The sequence below is a fragment of the Protopterus annectens genome, chromosome 12.part0, assembly GCF_019279795.1.
Source record: "Protopterus annectens isolate FY-2018-M chromosome 12.part0, PAN1.0, whole genome shotgun sequence".
In the NCBI taxonomy this organism is placed as follows: domain Eukaryota; kingdom Metazoa; phylum Chordata; order Ceratodontiformes; family Protopteridae; genus Protopterus; species Protopterus annectens.
This window is the reverse complement of record NC_056746.1, coordinates 247,753,966-247,773,010: the sequence shown is the minus strand read 5'-3', so window position 1 is coordinate 247,773,010 and position 19,045 is coordinate 247,753,966. Positions and strand designations below refer to the sequence as shown.

The 19,045-nt window shown below is 42.0% G+C and overlaps 1 protein-coding gene across 1 annotated transcript in view; it reads left to right on the top strand.

Annotated features, from left to right (window-relative positions):
• Positions 1–19,045, top strand: part of LOC122816484 — a 546,741-nt gene that overhangs the window by 466,892 nt on the left and 60,804 nt on the right. Inside the window, exon 9 of the mRNA XM_044089308.1 lies at positions 2,544–2,726. Within this exon, the coding sequence (XP_043945243.1) occupies positions 2,544–2,726 (183 nt within the window). The remainder of the gene's footprint in view (positions 1–2,543; positions 2,727–19,045) is intronic.

Genomic DNA, 19,045 nt, shown 5'->3' with positions numbered 1-19,045 from the left:
TATGAAAACAGAGACAGCTATTACAGTATGAAATATACCTATGCATTAGCAGATGTTTAACACTGAGCATTTGAAGGGATATATTAGTGGGTTTGTGAAACAGATAATAGATCATGTGATTAGTGCATAGAAGTTCAAAAATGGAGGCGAGGGAAGGAGCTATGTCAGAAAATGTTAATATTGTAGTTAAGAGGTGGGGTGTAAAGAAAGCTCAGAGACAATTTTATACATAAGGCTATAACAGGGTTTTTATAAGAAGTATATGAGCAGTGTCACAAAATAAAGCATATAGATGATAGATGCTAGTAAAACTATTCAGCTATTGGTAAAGATTGGTCGCATCTCATATGTTCACATACATTTCTGTACCCTGCACTTCACTAATGTACCTTAATAAAGGAGGTCAGAAGCATTGTGGAGCCAAATAGGAAAGCAAGGAATGAAAAATCATTCAGTATCAAGCTCACTCCTGATATTTATAATTTTTACCCCCAAATCTAGTTGCATATATTCTGTTGTATATGTTATCAAGAACAAAGACTTTAAGAGATGGTTACTCTGACCAGATCAAAGGATTTCCAATAATCAAAGAGATAATGGACAACGCCCTTTTGGCTAAGCCTCCTATTAAAGAAAGAAATGGAGTCCCTATCTGATATGGTCTGAGGAAGGTTTTACCAAAAGCGCTTATCGTGCTACTTTGGGACTTTGAAGTTTTTGTCTATACTATGGAAATTGTCCAACCTTGGGACTTTTAAGCTTTTTGTCTTATATTTTGTGGAAGTTTTCATTTGTATACTAACTGAAAACCTTGGTTGCCTCTTAGTAAGGTTTAACAGTTAAGGTGCTCGCAGTGCTTTACGCTCTGAAAGCGTTTACCAACGCGGAGTTATTTAAACTCCGGAAAGCTTTTAGCTTTGTGTTTCATCTCTTCGAAGAGCGTTCCTTCAGCTTAGGACTTTGCTGTATTTTATGATTTGTACTTCTATTTGCCATATTTTGAAGAACGAATTAGGACCGAAAGGTTTGTGTGGCATAAATCCTAAAGTCATTTGGAAAACACACTAGGACCGAAAGGTTTATGTGATACATTGTAATTCTTTTGGTGTATGAACAGTTTTTTAAAGAACGTATAAAGCTTTTAAAGAACGTATAAAGCTTTGAAGAAACACTGGAGTTGTCTGTGTATTGATTTCAGCTGTGGAGCTGTGACTTGATTTTTAGCTGTTTTCAGTAGACAATGTTTTTCTATATTCTGGCCTTTTTTTGTAGAAGTTTGGTATCCATGGATAAACAGATAACAGTGCACAGTTTGCAGTCATGAGCAAATATGGTCAATTACACTTCAGGGATATTGGCTTGGATGTCTGCAAAATAAATGCCAAACAGGATCAGCACTGATCCCCGCAACACCCCACTGGGTGCAATTTTCCATTTAGAGAGGGTACTAGCAACATTTACTACATGGAATCTGTTGGATAGCCAGTTTGCAATCCAGTGGACAACCTAGGGACTTACATTAAATTTGTCTAATTTTTCAATAATACCAGCATGGGGGATTATGTCAAAAGCCTTGGCCAGGTTAAGATAAGAAGTGTGCACAGAGTGCCCACTGTCTACAGCCTCTGTAACCTTTTGAAAGAGGAAAGAATTTATGAGGTTCAGGAGATAGAATCTGCCTGAATACACTTATGTCTTTATTACAGCCTTGCCAATATTTATGTCCTCATCCTCAGCACACATTTTCAGTATTCAGGGAAATGGCTCCAAGGATATGCTAAGTATGTATGGGAAAGAAGATAAAATGGTAATGTGTTAATCTTTATGGAGAAGAAGAAGTGATGCTATTACAGGACATGATATGCATGCATAACTCTCAGTCTCTAAGAGCAAGAAATCTGAACAAAGCCATAAATAATTGGGGGGACAGAGGCCCAAAATTAAAGACAATTTTTAAAAATTGCTCTTACAAACCTAGAAAATAGACAATATAACAGGTTCTGCAATTATCAAGAATTTTCTGAAGGTTATGAAGTACCAAACTCAAATGTCTGACATTATTTTCTGATTTCAATCTTCAATTATTTGCCAGTGATTTGATAGAAAACTACAATTTAATATAAAATGAACCAAAAATATGAGGCAAAAATCTGGACATTCAGTGAGAATCTGTACAGTTGAGAGGTATGTATGCATGCTGACAAGAAAGCTGTAAAAGTTGCCACATAACTACAGGACTCATGAGGGAATTACTTATACTTATCTTATTTGTATTTTCCTTACATAGTGGCTGCATGCTTTCAGGAAAGCCAATGTCAGTTTCCACAGCTGATTTCACACTTTCAGTAGTCATCTACAAATATCCAATACAAACCACTTGTACACTCCATGACGTATGTCTTTTCACTGCTCACAAATGTGCCCAGCGTAGCTAGCTCCTTGTCGCCACTATATACTCTTAGAGCTCACAGTCAGGCTGAAGCTGTGTTTACTTTCAACATCCTGACTCAAACCTGCTATACCATCTTTTCTTATGTCCACAGATAACAAGCACCTCCAAGATAGAAAAACCGTGGTAAGCCCAGGTGTAGAAACCTGTACTGCAGCAGAGGCTTGTTCCGATTCTGAGAAATGTGAAAGTGGCATTTACAATATTCCAAGATCCACACCATGTTTTGCAGAAGAGAAGGGAGCAGCTTCTGCTCTTGGGGCTAATTCTGGACCATGTAAGTTTGGAATCTATAATTATTTTTAAGGATGAGACAAGTATTTTATCTTAGACAGACAGAACCATACAGAAAACAGCATGAAAATTCTCTTTTAAAATTCAGGTGTAGGAATGTCTACACCTTAACATCCTAAAGCACATTTTTATGTGTTTTTTCCTACTTTGTCTATTGACCATCAAGTCACCCCCCATCAGCTATACCCATATGTCCCCCCATCTAGGGTAATCCCAAGGGAGAGTGAGAGCTGCCCAGGGAAGGCCATCATGACAAGCAGTCTCAGTCATACTCTGGCCCTCACTAACATCCTGGCAATATGAGTGTATTTATTTAGGCCTTAGTCCTCCCATGAATGGGGAAACAGAGGATCTGCATTATTACATGGAACAAATGGCCTACCTGATGTGGGTGTACCTTCTAGTGCACTTGTGATGAGAGCATCCACTGAAGCAGCCTGGTAGCTGAACGTCCACCATAGAACCATCTCTTTTAGTGTCACCCTTCCTCCATGGGATTGTAACACTGGATGACGTGGATCACTGCCTCTGTCCGACAGTGGCCGTGCTTATCCTCCTCTGCCAGATCCATGAAGCTCCTGAATCACTTATGTATCTCAGGTCACCTGGGCCTTAATTAGAGCTTTATCCCCTAGCATGTTTAATCTCCATTCTCAGCCTAGTTAAATCAAGATGAACAAGCTGCATTATGAGTACGGAAAGCTGACTGATCTACTATAACTAGTTGTTTTTACTTATGACATGCAAGGCCTTCCCTTCTTAGTCAGCTATGGCTGATATGTAGCTACAATGTGAAAGTGTATTTGGGCTGTGCAAGTTTTTTTCAATTTCTTTATTTGCACTGGATGATTGTAGGGAAGCATGTTTAATTTGGCCCATGTGTGTGTGATTTTCTACTGTTTTACATTAAGGACTATGTACTGTTATTGATAAACAACATTTCCATATTTTCTACCTTATTATTACATTGCACAACTAGGTTTTAATGTGACTGTCTGCTGTTAGTATACTGAAAGACATTTATTTTACTTAGTTTTGAGAACTTTCAAAAGATAGTTTTAATAAAGCTTCTTGATAAACACACCAATCATTAGTGACTTCCTCACAGAAGTACAATTACAAACGATCAGGACTACACTCACCCTCTGGAGGGCTGTACCATCCCACACCCCTGCTACTTTTATATGCCAGGTCCGAGGTAACACCATCATAGGGAAAGGGGGAAATAAATTCATAAATTCATGGTATTCTGGCAATTCATGTTTATGGTGAAAAAGCTGGCCAGTCACACACTAGTGAATGCACAAATGAGTGCCAATCACTCGTGTTTTGCAAACAAGTTTGGGTACATTTAATAGTAATAATAATAATAATAATAATAATAAGCAGAATACCTCCAAACTTCCTGACAGAAGTACCATGGAGCACAAGTCCTCACTGGAATACTCTCCTTCTTGGGCATATGTAATAAGTCATGATATGTTACTAGAGATCACATTTGGTGAGTTGCTGATCTGCACATATGGTCTGTTGTTGATGTCATGTGACATCTAAAATGTTGTGTATTGATCATATTAACTATTTTGCAGTGGCTATTTGTAATTATATAAATCATTTAAATGAAAAAAAGGATATAAACTATTGAGATGACATTGCAAAACGTGACAAATTGGACATTCAAAATCTGAAAAAAGCTGAATTCTCATTACTGGTCCACCTTACCTGCATTACTAAAAAGATAATTCTGACATTTTTCATAGCTGTAACCTGTTTGATAGAGAATATAACATTTCCTCACTGTGTTGTGATAACTCCTGAATATTGATTCTAAATGTCTGGGATAATAATCCTTTGCATGCCGAGTTCTGCTTGCAATGTTGTCAAGTCATTACATAAAAATCGAATCATCATCAAGTACCAAGAAGCCCCTGTAGTCTGCATGTCATTTAGTTCATTCTGCTGTACAATGCTGTGGTTTTCTTTATTTATAGCAGTCTTATGTATATTATGTCAAACCCTGAATAATCTTACTCTTTACATGTTTCTGCTGGAGGATTTTTTTGAGGAATGTAAAACAGGTTCAAGTAGTGAACAGAAGGTGTTTAAGGATTGGCTGCAGAGAGTCACAGTAGGTGGCCATTGCTGTCTCATGCACCTCAGGTGGGGACTGATATGAGAGGACCTCTGTAGTAAGTGTGACAGCTAGGAAAGATGAGGGGAACTAACTCTGGGAATTAACCAGACAGCATGGATATGCATACGGAGCCACATGTGTGCCATACCTAAACACCAGCGTGGTGTGTATTGCACTCTGCAGCCTAAACTTGTGAGTGATAAGAACATTAGGCACTTAGAAAACATGTCTTCAGCATCTATATATGACAACTGGCACTAATTCCTCTAGATGCCTGCCATTAAGCTATGGTTACCAACTGACTTTTTTTTTGCATGTAAATTTCTAGGAGTTCTAAATTTATTATGCTTTTAAATTCCTTTCTTCTTACTTTTGCATATATTTCATTTCCAGTACTGTATAATGTTGTTTGTTTTTCGTTCGGCTTTTCCCGGTTAGGGGTCACCACAGCGGAACTCTGGTCCACTAATGATTGGCAGTAGATTTTTTTACAGGTGCCAAGGTGCCAGCTCGATGCCCAACCTTCAAGAAGGCACGCCCATTCTACTCATGTCTTTTGAATGCCACTTGACCGCGGGGAGGACATGCAGACTCCACACAGAAGGCGCTCCAGCCGAGAATCGAACAGGAGAACCTCTTGCTGTGAGACAACAATGCTACCGCTGCAGCACTGTATAATACATACAAATATTTGAGATTTTAAAAGTGCCCCCCCCCAGACACATACACCTTCATGCTGAATCCTGGAATGAGACCATTCTGGCAGTAAAGGGGATAGAATTCCTTGATGCTTACCCCTCTCCTCTCCTAATACCTGACATGCCATGGTGTCATTTGGCTCATTTATGCACTCACAGGTGTTCACAGATGTCCATAAGTGCACCCCATAGCTGCCATTGCAGTTTGGATTAGGTTCCCTGCCCTCCATTTGGGCTGCTATTCACACCTTTGAAAGCCATTTTTTCCTATACTCAGTTCACTAATGCTTATAGAGGCAAAAATAATATCAGTTAAGAGGGAGGTTTCTGATATATGTTGCTTTGGCTGACGATAGCACTATCCAAAACATACAATGACTTCAGAGTTGGGGGTATAGGTTAAAAGTTCCTGCATGTGAGTATGGTGCCTCTGCTTCTCTCAAGAAAATATGCATTTGCTTGTTATTGTGTTTTGGTGCTGCCTTTTTGTTGAGATGTTTGGCATTGTGACACTCCTGCACTGGCCCAGTAATCAAGGAGCCTCAATCCTCACCACTGGCGACAGTGAGGGACATACACAATGGGAGGATGACAAGTACACACACAGTAAAGTACAATTTCTCTTAAGAGCACACAGAGATCACAGTCAGTCTGGGGCTGGTTTCTGCCACTTTCTCCAGATCCCCAATAAGACTCCCCACTGGCACAGCTATAGGGTTAAGATCTCAGCCGAGTGGCCAAGACAGGTTTTTGTGATATAAAAAAATGAGACCACAATAAATCATTTCAAAACATTTCCCACCTTTAATGTGACCTATAACCTGTTAATGTGACCTATAACCTGTACAGTTCAATTGAAAAACAAACAATTCTGTTAGAAGAAAAATATAAAAAATAAAAAATGTACAATAAGCTGGTCGCATAAGTGTGCACACCCTTAAACTAATACTTTGTTGAAGCACCTTTTGATTTAATTACAGCATTCAGTCTTGGGTACACACCTGCCATCAATTAAAGAGAATCTGATTAACCCCAAATAAAGTTCAGCTGTCCTAGTCGTATTTTAATGACATTTACTCAGTTGCCTGCTACAGCAAAAGCCATGGTTTGCAGAGAGCTTACAAAGCATCAAAAGGATTTCATTGTTGAAAGATATTTGTCTGGAGAAAGGTACAAAAAAATTTCCACAGCATTGGATATACCATGGAACACAGCTGAGACAGTCATCAAAAAGTGGAGAAAATATGGGACAACAGTGACATTCAAAGAACTGGATGTCTGTCATGAAAAGACAAGATGAAATCTGGTCAGGGAGGCTGCCAAGAGACCTTCAGCAACACTGAAGGAGCTGCATGAATTTCTGGCAAGTACCGGTTGTGTACTGCATGTGACAACAATCTCCCATGTTCTTCATATGTCTGGACTATGGTGTAGGGTTGCAGGACAGAAACCTTTTCTTATATAGAAAAACATCCAGGCCCGGCTAAAATTTTCAAAACAATACATCAAGTCTCCCAAAAGCATGTGGGAAAATGTGTTATGGTCTGATTAGACCAAGGCTGAACTTTGTAGCCACAATTCCAAAAGGTATGTTTGGCGCAAAAACAACACTTTGCATCACCAAAAGAACACCATCCCCACAGTGGCAATATCATGCTTTGGGGTTGTTTTTCTTCAGATGGAACTGGGGCTTTAGTCAAGGTAGATGGAATTATGAACAGTTCCAAATACCAGTCACTTTTGACCCAAAACCTTCAGGCATCTGCTAGAAAGCTGAGGATGAAGAGGAATTTCACCTTTCAACACAACAATGACCCCAAGCATACATCCAAATCAACAAAGGAATGGCTTCACCAGAAGAAAATTAAAGTTTTGGAATGGTCCAGCTAGAGCCCAGACCTAAATTCAACAGAAAATTTGTAGGGTGACCTGAATAGGGCTGTGCACAAGAGATTTGGAGTGCTTTTGCAAGGAAGAGTGGGCAAATATTGCCAAGTCAAGATGTGCCATGCTGACAGACTCATACCCAAGAAGACTGAATGCTGTAATTAAATCAAAACGTACTTCAACAAAGTATTAGTCTAAGGGTGTGTACACTTATGCAACCAGCTTAATGTATGTTTTTATTTTTTATATTTTTTCCCCTAACAGATTTGTTTTTCAATTGAATTTTACAGGTTATAGGTCACATTAAAGGTGAGAAAAGTTTTGAAATGATTTATTGTGGTTTCATTTTTTATATCACAAAAAAACTGGCATTTTAGCAGGGGTGTGTATGCTTTTTATATCCACTGTATATATCTAAAAGATACTATGCCCTAAATAACTTACTTACAGAGCAACACGCAGGCAGAAGTGCTGACTGGATGTTTCTAGGTCCAAGACAAGATACAAAATGCAAAGTTCTTAAATCAATATCATATATTACTGCTGGGTCAGCTTGGATGACATCACTCTTTGTCACCTACCTTCAGTTCCCAGGCTAACAGACTAACATCTCTGTGTTAAAAATACATGTCTCTCAGATGTGCAGCTGCTAGGAAGTCATAAAGCAATACAACAGTTTACATTTTCAACCTAATAATGACTTTTCTCCAAGACAATAGAAAGAAACTTCTAACTCTAGACATCCTGTCTCCTTGTTGCATTAACTAACTTTTATGGCACATCATAAAACACTTAATTTCAACTTATTTTCTCAAAGTTTTGTAAGCTAATCTTCTATGTTCCAGCAGGGTATGGTGTGGTTACATTCTTGAAGCTCAGTATATAACATACAGTTCTGTATAAATCATATCATCATTCACAAATTACATAAAATTACTTACAAAATTCCAGATAGCTGGGCTGGCAGTGTCACAACCCCCCCCCCCCCAAAAAGCTAAGATAGTTTTTCAAGTGACCCTTGAGAAACATTGCTTGAGAGGGTTGAGCCTATCTGGGAATACCTTACCCCATTCCTGTCTTGAGGGCTCATCTGTGTTGACATTGCTAACCCCACTGCAGTATTTCACTGTCATATATGCTTGTAACCCTAGGCTCCACCTTAGTAACTTGGCATTTTTCTGGCTGGCTCAATGTAGCCATGTTATGGGACTGTGGTCTGCAACTACAATGAATTTCCTTCCATACAGATAAGGCTGAAGTTTCTGAAGTGCCCACACTATAGCTAGGGATTCCTTTACTACAGCTGCATAGCATTCCTCCCTGAGTTGGTGCCTGTGACTGAGATATACCACTGGGTGCTCTTCTCCCTCTGGGGAAACCTGGATAAGTACAGCCCCCACCCCATGGTTTGAAGCATCCACCTGCACAACAAATTATTTGCTGTAATCTGGACTGGCTAACACAGGGGGTTCTCCCAAAGTTCCTTTAAGCTTCTGGAATGCCTGCTGACATGCTGGGATCCACACTACCTTATCTGGCCTGTTTTTCGTTGTCAGGTCTGCGAGGGGAGCAGCTATTGTACTATAATTGGAGACAAACTTTCTGTAGTACCCTGCTGTCCCTAAGAATGCACTCACCTGCTTTTTGGTAACAGCTGCAGGCCATGCCTGAATGGCTTCCACCTTGGCAGGTTCTGGCCTGATCTTGCCACTCCCCACTCTATATCCCAGGTAGGAGACCTCTGACATACCCACCTGACATTTGCTGGGTTTAACGGTCAGTCCTGCCCTCTGTAGTCTGCCCAGCACCTCCCTGACATGCTGAAGGTGCTCTTGCCAGGAATGGCTGTAGATGGCAATATCATCTATGTAAGCAAGGACAAAATCTCCTGCTTCTACTAGGATATGATCTACCAGCCCCTGGAAAGTCACTGGGAGATTTTTCATACCAAAAGGCATTTTGTGAACTCATACAAGCCAAAAGAAGTCACAAAGGCTGACCTCTCTCTAGTACTGGGAGTCAAGGGCACCTGACAGTAACCCTTGGTAAGATCAATGGTGGTAAGATACTTAGTCCCAGCCAGCTGCTCTAGGGCTTCATCTGTTTAGGCATTGGGTGAGCATCTGACTCTTTGTGACTATTTAGTTTCCTGTAGTCCACACAGAACCTGGTGCTGCCATCCTTCTTTGATACCAGCACCACTGGGGAGGCCCAGGGACTGCTGGACTCCTAACTTACCCATAGTTCCAACATTCCCTGTACCTCCTCCCTCAGAATTTGACTCTCACATGCACCCTATTAGGGGCCTGCTTAATAGGCCTTTGGGGTCCTGTATCCACATGGTGCTGCACCAGGTGGGTGGACCCTGGTTTCCCAGCGAACATGCCCCCAAACTCCTGTAACACTGCTCGGATTTCTCAAAACTGGGTAGGGGATAGCTGCTGGGACATTGCTACTCCTTCCACTGAGGTGTCAGTCCAAGCCTCACTGAGGAAATCAGTCAACAGATCCCCCTCAGACTCCTCCTGTAATCCACTGCAAATACTTAGCACAAGGACCTCCCTATCATGATAATATTTCATCATGTTAACATGGTACAATTTGTGCCCCTGCCTCCTACCTAGTAGTTCTACCATGTCGTTAACATCACTGACATTCCTTACTACCTAGTAGGGTCCCTCTCAGGCTGCCTGCATCTTATTGTGTTGGACAGGAATGAGAACCATTACCTGCTGCCCTGCAGCAAACTCTGTAGCTCGAGCATTCCTGTCATACCAGAACTTTTTCTGCTGTTGTGCTTCTGCCAGGTTCTCCTGGGCCAGGCCCATGAGTTGCATGGGCCTTTTCCTATGGTTCAGAACATATGCCACAACAGACTCCTTGTGGGATTCACACTCACCCTCCCACTCATCTCGAATCAAATCTAGAGGTCCCCTCACCCTATGTCCATACAGCAACTCAAAGGGTGAAAAACCTGTGGATTCCTAGGATGCCTCTCTGTAAGCAAACAACGGATGGGGCAAATATTTGTCCCAATCCCTCTTGAACTGGTCTACAAATCCCCATAGCATAGACTTGAGTAGAGTTTAACCTCTCTACAAGATCATTAGTCTGGTGGTAGGGGGTGGTCTTTGGGTGCTTCACCCCACAGGACTTCCACAGACAAGCCAGCAGGTCTGACATGAAATTGGCACCTCTGTCAGTCAGTATTTCTTTTGGGAAACCTACCTTGCTGAAAATGTCTAACAAAGCATTTGCCACCTTTTCTGCCTCAGCGGAGGACAGAGCCACTGCCTCAGGGTATTTGGTAGAATAATCTACTACCACTAGGATATACTTTTTCCCCATGGAATTTGGGGTACTCAGAGGCCCCACAATATCCATAGCTACTCTCTGAAATGGCTCCTCAATCACAGGCAAAGGCATCAAAGGAGCTTTCACCTTGTCTCCTGCCTTGCCTACCTTTTGGGACTGCTCACAGGTCCTGAAGTACCCTGTTACATCTCTGTAAAACCCAGGACAATGGAAGTTCTGCATAATATGTTTTTTGTATGCTTTATGCCCATATGACTTGCAAAGGGAATATCATGGGCTATGGCTAGAAGTGCCAGATGGCAGGCTCTGGGGACTACCAACTGCTGTATTGTCTCACCCTCTAGCCCTCTCTCAGGGGTCCAGTTTCTATGTAGTAACCCTTTGTCCCAGTATACAGATTCCCCCTTCCCTTGAAAATCAGGTGACTCACTAGCTATTGCCCTCAGGCCTTATAATGTAGGGTCTGAGAACCGAGCCTGTCTCAACTCTCTCTTTGTAACCCTTCCCAGCTCCCCTTCCACAGGACGTCTGGTATTCTCTGACAGCAGTGACTCACTGTCAGCCTGGGTACTACCACTCACCTCTGCCCTTGCAGTCACTCTGTCCAAGGGAACATCAGTACCCACAAGCAGCTATGGCTCACCTTTAGTCTCACTGTTACAGGGTAACTTCCTCCCTGAAGTAACCACCTCACCAGTCCTGTTGCAAGTGTGCAGTCTGTCTGGGTCTCCTCCAGGCTACCAGACCCACATGCTTGTCTCCAAGCCTGACTGCATGTAACTGCATGAGCACAGGGTACTGCTTTATCAAAATCATTCCCTATCAGGACACCTGCAGGGATATCCTCAAACACACCTACTTGCTGGCCTCCTTTTCCACCCTCCCAGTCAAGGTGAACCCTAGTCAAAGGTATTTGGAATGGGGGTCCCTCCTAAAGCTCTGACTGGAGTAGACTGCCCAAGAAGTAGTGCTCCTCTGTAACCATTGCAGGTGTCACAATGGTTAGGTCATAGGCTGTGTCTCTCTTAGCAATGGCCTCTTTTCCATTCACTAAGATAGGATATAATCTCTTGTGGTAATTTGGTACCCTTGTTGTCTCAAGACAACTTACTGCTGGCATTTTGTCATTCCCACTTACTAGCTCTCCCACCTTTTGTTCCCCACCTTACCTCTGTGGACATCTGTATGCTACATGGCCACACTGATTGCATTTAAAACATTTAACCCTTGGTCCTGGACATGTACCTGGACTAGTGGCTTCCCCTGCTACTGGCGGACTCTGTTGGGGCAGCTTGGGCTGCCCACCATGGGTTCTCTTAGACCCATGAGCAGCTTTGAGTGTCCCTTTCCTGTGCAGTGATGCCCTGCTTGCTAGGTATAGGTCTCCCTTCTTCCCCAACTCATCTGCAGTACTGCATCGTCTATCAGCTAACCAGATTCTCATATCCTCAGGCAAAGTGCTAGGTGCTTGTTACATCCCTTCAAAAGTTGTGACCAGCCCTTCAAAAGTTGTGACCTGACATCCACTCACCCACCTATGAAAATAAGTGCTTAGTTCAGCAACATATTCACACACACTTTCATCTGCCTTGCAACTATGCTCATGAAACATTTTTCTATAAGCTTCAGGTGTTAACTTAAAACATTCTAACAAACACATTTTGACTGTATTATAATTTAAGCAGTCAGTATCAGACAGTTACAGCTTTACCATGGAGTAAAGGGGTCAGGAACCCTACCCAGAGCCCTTGGTCTATATTATACCATTTATATACCCTCTCAAACATATGAATGAAACTATCAAAATTATCCCCCCTGTAGATTGTGGAAGAAATTTACTGACCTTTGTTACTTCTGGGGTTCACTTACTCCCTTCCCTATAACCTCCATGACTCTGGCGAAGAGTCAGCATCCCCTTTTCATGTTGCTTCTGCTTTTCCTTCTCCTCAGTTTTCAGGTGTCACAGTTTCTCATTTTCCTCAGCCTTCAGATGTTGCAGTTTCTCATTTTCCTCAGTCTCTAGATGTCTCAGTCTCTCTGCTGCCTTTATTTCCAAACACTTGGCCTCCAGCTCAAGTCTCTTTAACTCCAGACAGATTTTTAAGTACTCTGTGGAAAGATGGAGCTGTCCATTTTCTGCGAGTTGTACATCTCCACGACCAGTCTGATTGTCCTCCTGGGTGCTATTCTGAGATGCAGCTGTAACTACAGCTGCAATCATGTCTGCTTTAGTCAGGTTGGCATGCACCAGTCCTTTAGCCTAGCACATCTCAGCCAATTGGCTCCTTGTCAGCTTGCCATACTTCTCTGCTGATATGCTTGCCTGCTCTCCCTGACTAACTAAGCTAACAACAAAATAAAACAATTGTGATATGAACTCTGAATGTTCATTGCATGGGTGATTGAGAGTACAATCACTTTCAGTGACCACTGTACACAGGCTACGGGAATTCAATATCCACACCACTACAAGCCAATTAATATGTGATGTGGCTAACTCACCCCTGTCAACCAATTAATATGTGATGAGGATATCCTACTACTATTCACCAATTAATATGTGACACCCCTACACTGGCCCAGTAATCAAGGAGCCTCAATCCTTACCATTGGCAACAGTGAGGGACGTACACAATAGGAGGATGACAAGTACACACGCGGTAAAGTACAATTTCCCTTAAGAGCACACAGAGATCGCAATCAGTCTGGGACTGGTTTCTGCCTCTTTCTGCAGATCCCCAATAAGACTTCCCACTGGTACAGCTATAGGATTATGATCGCAGCTGGGTGGCCAAGCTAAAACCTCCAGCACCCTCTCTGTCCAACCAATGCTTCGTGTTCCTGCCCAAGTAGCTGACACACACACACACTTTGAGATTTGATTGTTATACAAGCACACACGCAGACACATCTGGGAAAGACTGGCATAGGTTTACTAGCTATGTCCCTTTCTGCCCAGACTATAAGGTAGTTATCACTGCCACCACCCAGCTTCTTATCAGCTACTCTAAGGCCCTTACGAAAGGTGACCAATCCTACTGTACACTGTTACTATTTTCCAAATGGTAAGTGTGACCAAGACTTGCAAGGCTATTTAGGAGTGGCCTATACAGTGTCACCAAGTACATATGCAAGTACTCTAAGAGCTTAAATATGTCTCAGAAATATCAGCCACAAATATAGGTTTAAATATATTTAATAATAAATAATAAAATAACAAGACAATACTCAATCAATACAGTAACAGTACAGAGTTCAGAATCACAGGAAATATTTTAAAATAACATTGCAGGACAGTTTCAAATAAATACAGAAAACATCTAAACTAATCTTTACTATATTCCTATCTATATTTAAAATATACTATGCCCTAAATAACGTACTTACAGAGCAACATGCAGGCAGAAGTGCTGAATGGATGTTTCTAGACCCAAGACAAGATACAAAATGCAAGGTCTCTCTCTGAGAGAGTTCTTAAATCAATATCACATATTACTGCTGGGTCAGCTTGAATGACATCGCTCTTTGTCACCTGCCTTCAGTTCCCAAGCTAACAGAAACTAGCATCTCTGAGTTACAAATACATATCTATCAGATGTGCAGCTGCTAGGAAGTCGTAAAGCAATACAACAGTTTACATTTTAAACCTAGTAATTACTTTTCATCAAGACAATAGAAAGAAACTTCTAGCTCTAGACATCCTGTCTCCTTGCTGCATTAACTAGATTTTATAGCACATCGTAAAGCACTTAATTTCAACTTATTTTCTTAAAGTTTTGTAAGTTAATCTTCTGTGTTCCAGCAGGGTATGCTGTGGTTACATTCTTGAAGCTCAGTACATAACATACAGTTCTGTATAAATCATATAAATATTCACAAAGGCCATAGAATTATTTGCAAAATTTCAGATAGCTGGGCTGGCAGTGTCACGGGCATCAATAAATTATTGATTTGCTTTTGCTGAGGTATAATCATGTAAGTATAATAGCTATGATAAAAAATGAAATGGAACAAATTACAAAATGTTGTGTCACTTAATCAAAATGATAAAGCAAAAAAATATAGACAAATACTGATCACAAATGTGATCCCAAAGGGGATGATTATACGTTTTTTGGCATTGAGCTTGAGGCCATGGCTTTGACACCAGGCATCTGTCTCAGTGAGGCCCTTTTGTAGAATGTCACATCATTTGGGGATTCAATAATGGCTCCCAGTTTGCAGTCATCTGTGAACTTTGTTAGCCATAGAACCTCTGTGCTGGCCTGAACTTCAGAGAATTAGATGCCAAATGGAGTGGACCCAGGACTGAACGCTGTGGTACTCCACCTGTCACTGGTCTGGAGTTGGATTTGGAGTCAGCTACTTTCATGGTGTGGGTTCTGTCAGTGAGCCAGTTGTCAACTCATTGCGTGACATAGGGATTTATGCCCCGTTTAATGAGTTTATCTGTGATTCCAGAGTGGGGGATGGTGTTGAATGTCTTGGCGTGGTCTAGATAGGCTATGTGAACCACTTTACTCTTGTCCATGGCTCTGGTGACTGCTTCAAAGTAGTCAATCAGGTTTAAGAGACATGATCTACCTTTCATGAACCCAAACTTGGTGGGTCCAGAGTTTGAAGATTACCTATGTCTTTGTTTATAAGTTCCATGATGATACTACATTCAATGGCTTTGCAGATCAGGCTCATCAGACTAATGGGGCGGTAGTTCCTGGGGTCCATGGTGGATCCCCCCTTGTGGAGTGGGATAACCGTAGCTGTGCGCTATTCAGTAGGCACAAAGCCTGAAGTGTGGCTATGATTGAACATGGTACTTAGGTGGGGTGCCAGTTTGTTTTGTAGTTCGTGCAGAACACAGCCCAGGATGTTGTCTGGTCCCATGGATGCTGTATTCTTGTCTTTGGAGAGTGTGGTTTTTACCTGTGTGGTCGTGATTACCAGAGCTTGGTATTCTTCTGGTATTGAGATGGGCCCTTTAAGGGGTGAGAGGGGGATGAATTTGGCACTAATCCTGTCTGCCAGGATGTTGGCAATATCAGTTGGTTCTGTATATTTAGTGCCATTGTGCTGTAACTCAGAGCAGATCTGAGTGTTGCCATTGAGAGTCTTGACATAACTATAGAATGCCCTGTGTTTGTCTTTAGAATCTGTGCTGATTTTGTTTTCATAACTAGCTTTGCAGGATTTTATGAGGGATCTCAGCTTCTTACTGTGGCTGACAAGGGAGTTTTTCCAGTCTTGGGATTTTACTCTTTTTTGCACCAGTTTCTTCCTTTTGTTGTAGAGTTTGTTTATGGCAGGGGACCACCAGATTGGCTTCCTTTTTCTGGAGGAGAGCATCTTGGTTCTGTTTGGGATGGCATAGTCCATGCACTCGTGTATGTGTTCATACAGTGCATTGGTGTAAGATTCAGCAGTCATACTTCTACTTTCCATCTGCATGGGTGTCATGAAGTTTGTCACTTCTGCCTTGAGAAGCATGAAGTTGGCTTTGGAGAAATTTTTTATGGTGGTTACCTTAATGGGGGGTGGGGGTGGGGTGTGATGTGGCTGCCTAGGGTGATTAGCTTATGGTCGGATCTGACCAACGAGGGGTTGACCTGTGGTGTGGAACATCAGTCGCCCATGTTGGTAATGACCAGGTCTAGGATATTGGTGCTCTTGGTGGGGGTATGGATAAGTTGATCTAAGGTGTTGAAATTTATGAATTCCAAAAATCATTGAGCAAATGTGTTGGTACATGATTAGTTTTCCCAGTTAATGTTGGGGTAGTTGAAGTTGCCCAGTATTAGGCTATTTGGTTGTACCTTAATACTTTCCAGTATGTTAAGAAAAGTGGAGTGGGAATCATGGGGCATGGTGGGGGATCTGTAGCAAGCCTCAGTTTGGATTTCAGTCTTGCCTAGTGTTAGTTGCACCTGGAGCATCTTGGATGCATTATGTTGGGCAACTAGCCTGGAGGTGTGGATATCCTTGGTGAATATGGACACGCCTCCGCCTTTAGTGTTTCGGTCCAGGTTAGGTGGCCAAAAGCTGTGGTATGAATTGTAGCCGGATATTGCAGGGGTGCCCTATGGAGCTTTGAACCAGGTCTCTGGCATTGCACAGCTGTCAATGTTCTCCATTTTGAGGAGTGCCTCGAGTGAGTGCATTTTGAGGTTTAGACTTCTAGCACTGAATAGCATTACCCTCAGATTTTGCTTGCTTGTACCTGTTACAGTGGTAATTTTGTCATATGAACCCTGCCTAAAAAGGCACTATAGGGGTGGCAAGAGCCTTAGCCAGTGTCCAGAATCCCAGCGGCGACAGGTGCAGGCCATCTCTGGCAAAGCATCATGGTCTGATAGTCATGTCATCCCAGGCAGACAGATACTGGATTCCGTTAGAATGACACCAGGAGCTTAGCCAATTGAAGTCAATAGTTTTGTTCTTGTACTGTGGTATCATTCTGAGTGATGGCAGGATGCTACTCAGGGCTAGAGTCGTATCTGCCTGGACTACAAGATCCGAGAGCTCCTCCATGTCTCTTTTCATGTAGTCCAGGGAGTTATGTCTCAGGTCATTCACTCCAACATGGACAATGACAGAGTCATATTTGTACTTGTTGAATGACCTGAGTGAGTGAGTTATGTGGCGGATCCTGGCACCCAACAGGCAGATGACCATAATTTTCTCCTTGTTTAGCCTGGTGAGTGGGACATCAGTGTGCCTGACTATAGAGTTGCCTATGACTAATGTGTTGGGTACATTGTTTTGCCTTATGGGCTGAAGTTGAGTGGCACAATGGTTTTGTGAGATATGTGTCACTTGGGTTGTGTTGGGGGTGGTGGTTGTTTGCATTTTAGCTTTGGCAGTCCCTGTTGCTTGGGCAGATTTTTATTAAGAGCCTCCGCGAATGCAGTTGTGTGTTTTGTGTTACTATGTGTGGGTTTTGGTGGTGTAGGTTTTGAAGGACTATGTGTTGTGCGTGGTGTGATGCGGGTGTTTACCTTCTCCTCTTGACTGACTAGTCTAGTCTTGGCTGGAGAGAGCTTGGCTTCCAGCTTGGCTATATAAGTGCATCTATCACAGGTTGTAGTGTTGGGTGGTAGGAGGAGAGGGTTGTCTGTGTACATAAGGCAATTGCCACATTGCCCTAAGATTCCCAGATTCACCAGGTGGACAGGAGAAAAAACTGGGAGCTGACCCTTAGACATACCTGGATATGTTTTTTTTTTTATTTAAGTACTAGAACTGTTTTCCTCTTTACTTAGTAAGGAAAGTTGAGTGTTGTAGCAATTTATAGGATATCTAGTGCTTACGAGTTCTAAGCAAGTGCTGAGCTCACATTCGGTTTGAGTGCTAAAAGTGGAAAACTGGCTAGTTCTAAGGGGAAATTTGTAGAGCAGACTTTCTGGTGCTGGTAATAGCTTAACGCTAGCCAAGCAGTGCTGCATGATGAGCAAACCCACGCAAACACAGGTTTTTAAGCCAGAAAGTTGAAAGGGATAGAAAGCAGCCCCAAACTGCCAATGCAGTACAGTTCCTGAGCTGGAAACTACTCCTCTAGTGACCGATAGGCAGCACAATGCTTACCACTCCCATTGATAAGCAGAAAGACTTCCCTCTACCACAGCAAGGTCTGGACAACTCAGAAACACAAAAATAAAGTCATAAAACCAGCAAATCTGGGATCCAGTCTATTTTAGTATAGAAAAAGGTGGGAAACGAGCAAACAGAAAGTAATTTTTTTTTTTGTTTTTTTAAGGTTAAATTAAGCAGAAAAATGCAATCAAGCAGTAAATAAGCACAGAAAAGGCTATCACACTTGAGTGTGTAGCTTACAACAGTAAATGCAGTTTAAACTTTAAATTTAAGAAGAAACCAAGTGCACAATCAGTAAAACAATTTAAAAATACAGTAGAAATAGTAGCAAGACTACTTTAAAATTGCTTTTAGAAGTGCATTTAGCAAAAACAGTCAAACCCCCCCAAAAAGATAGTTATAATCAGCAAAAAGTCTCCCTTCCTCATTTCTGGTGCTGTAGTAGTCTACAGGATGCCCAAACAGGATCCAAGGAGTTAAAACAAGCACAAACCCACGCAAACACAGGTTTTTAAGTGAGAAAGTTGAAAGGGATAGAAATCAGCCCCAAACGGCCAATGAGGTACAATTCCTGAGCTGGAAACAACTCCTCTAGCAACAGATAGGCAGCTCAATGCTTACCACTGTCACTGATAAGCAGAAAGACTTCCCTTTACCACAACAAGGTCTGGACAACTCAGA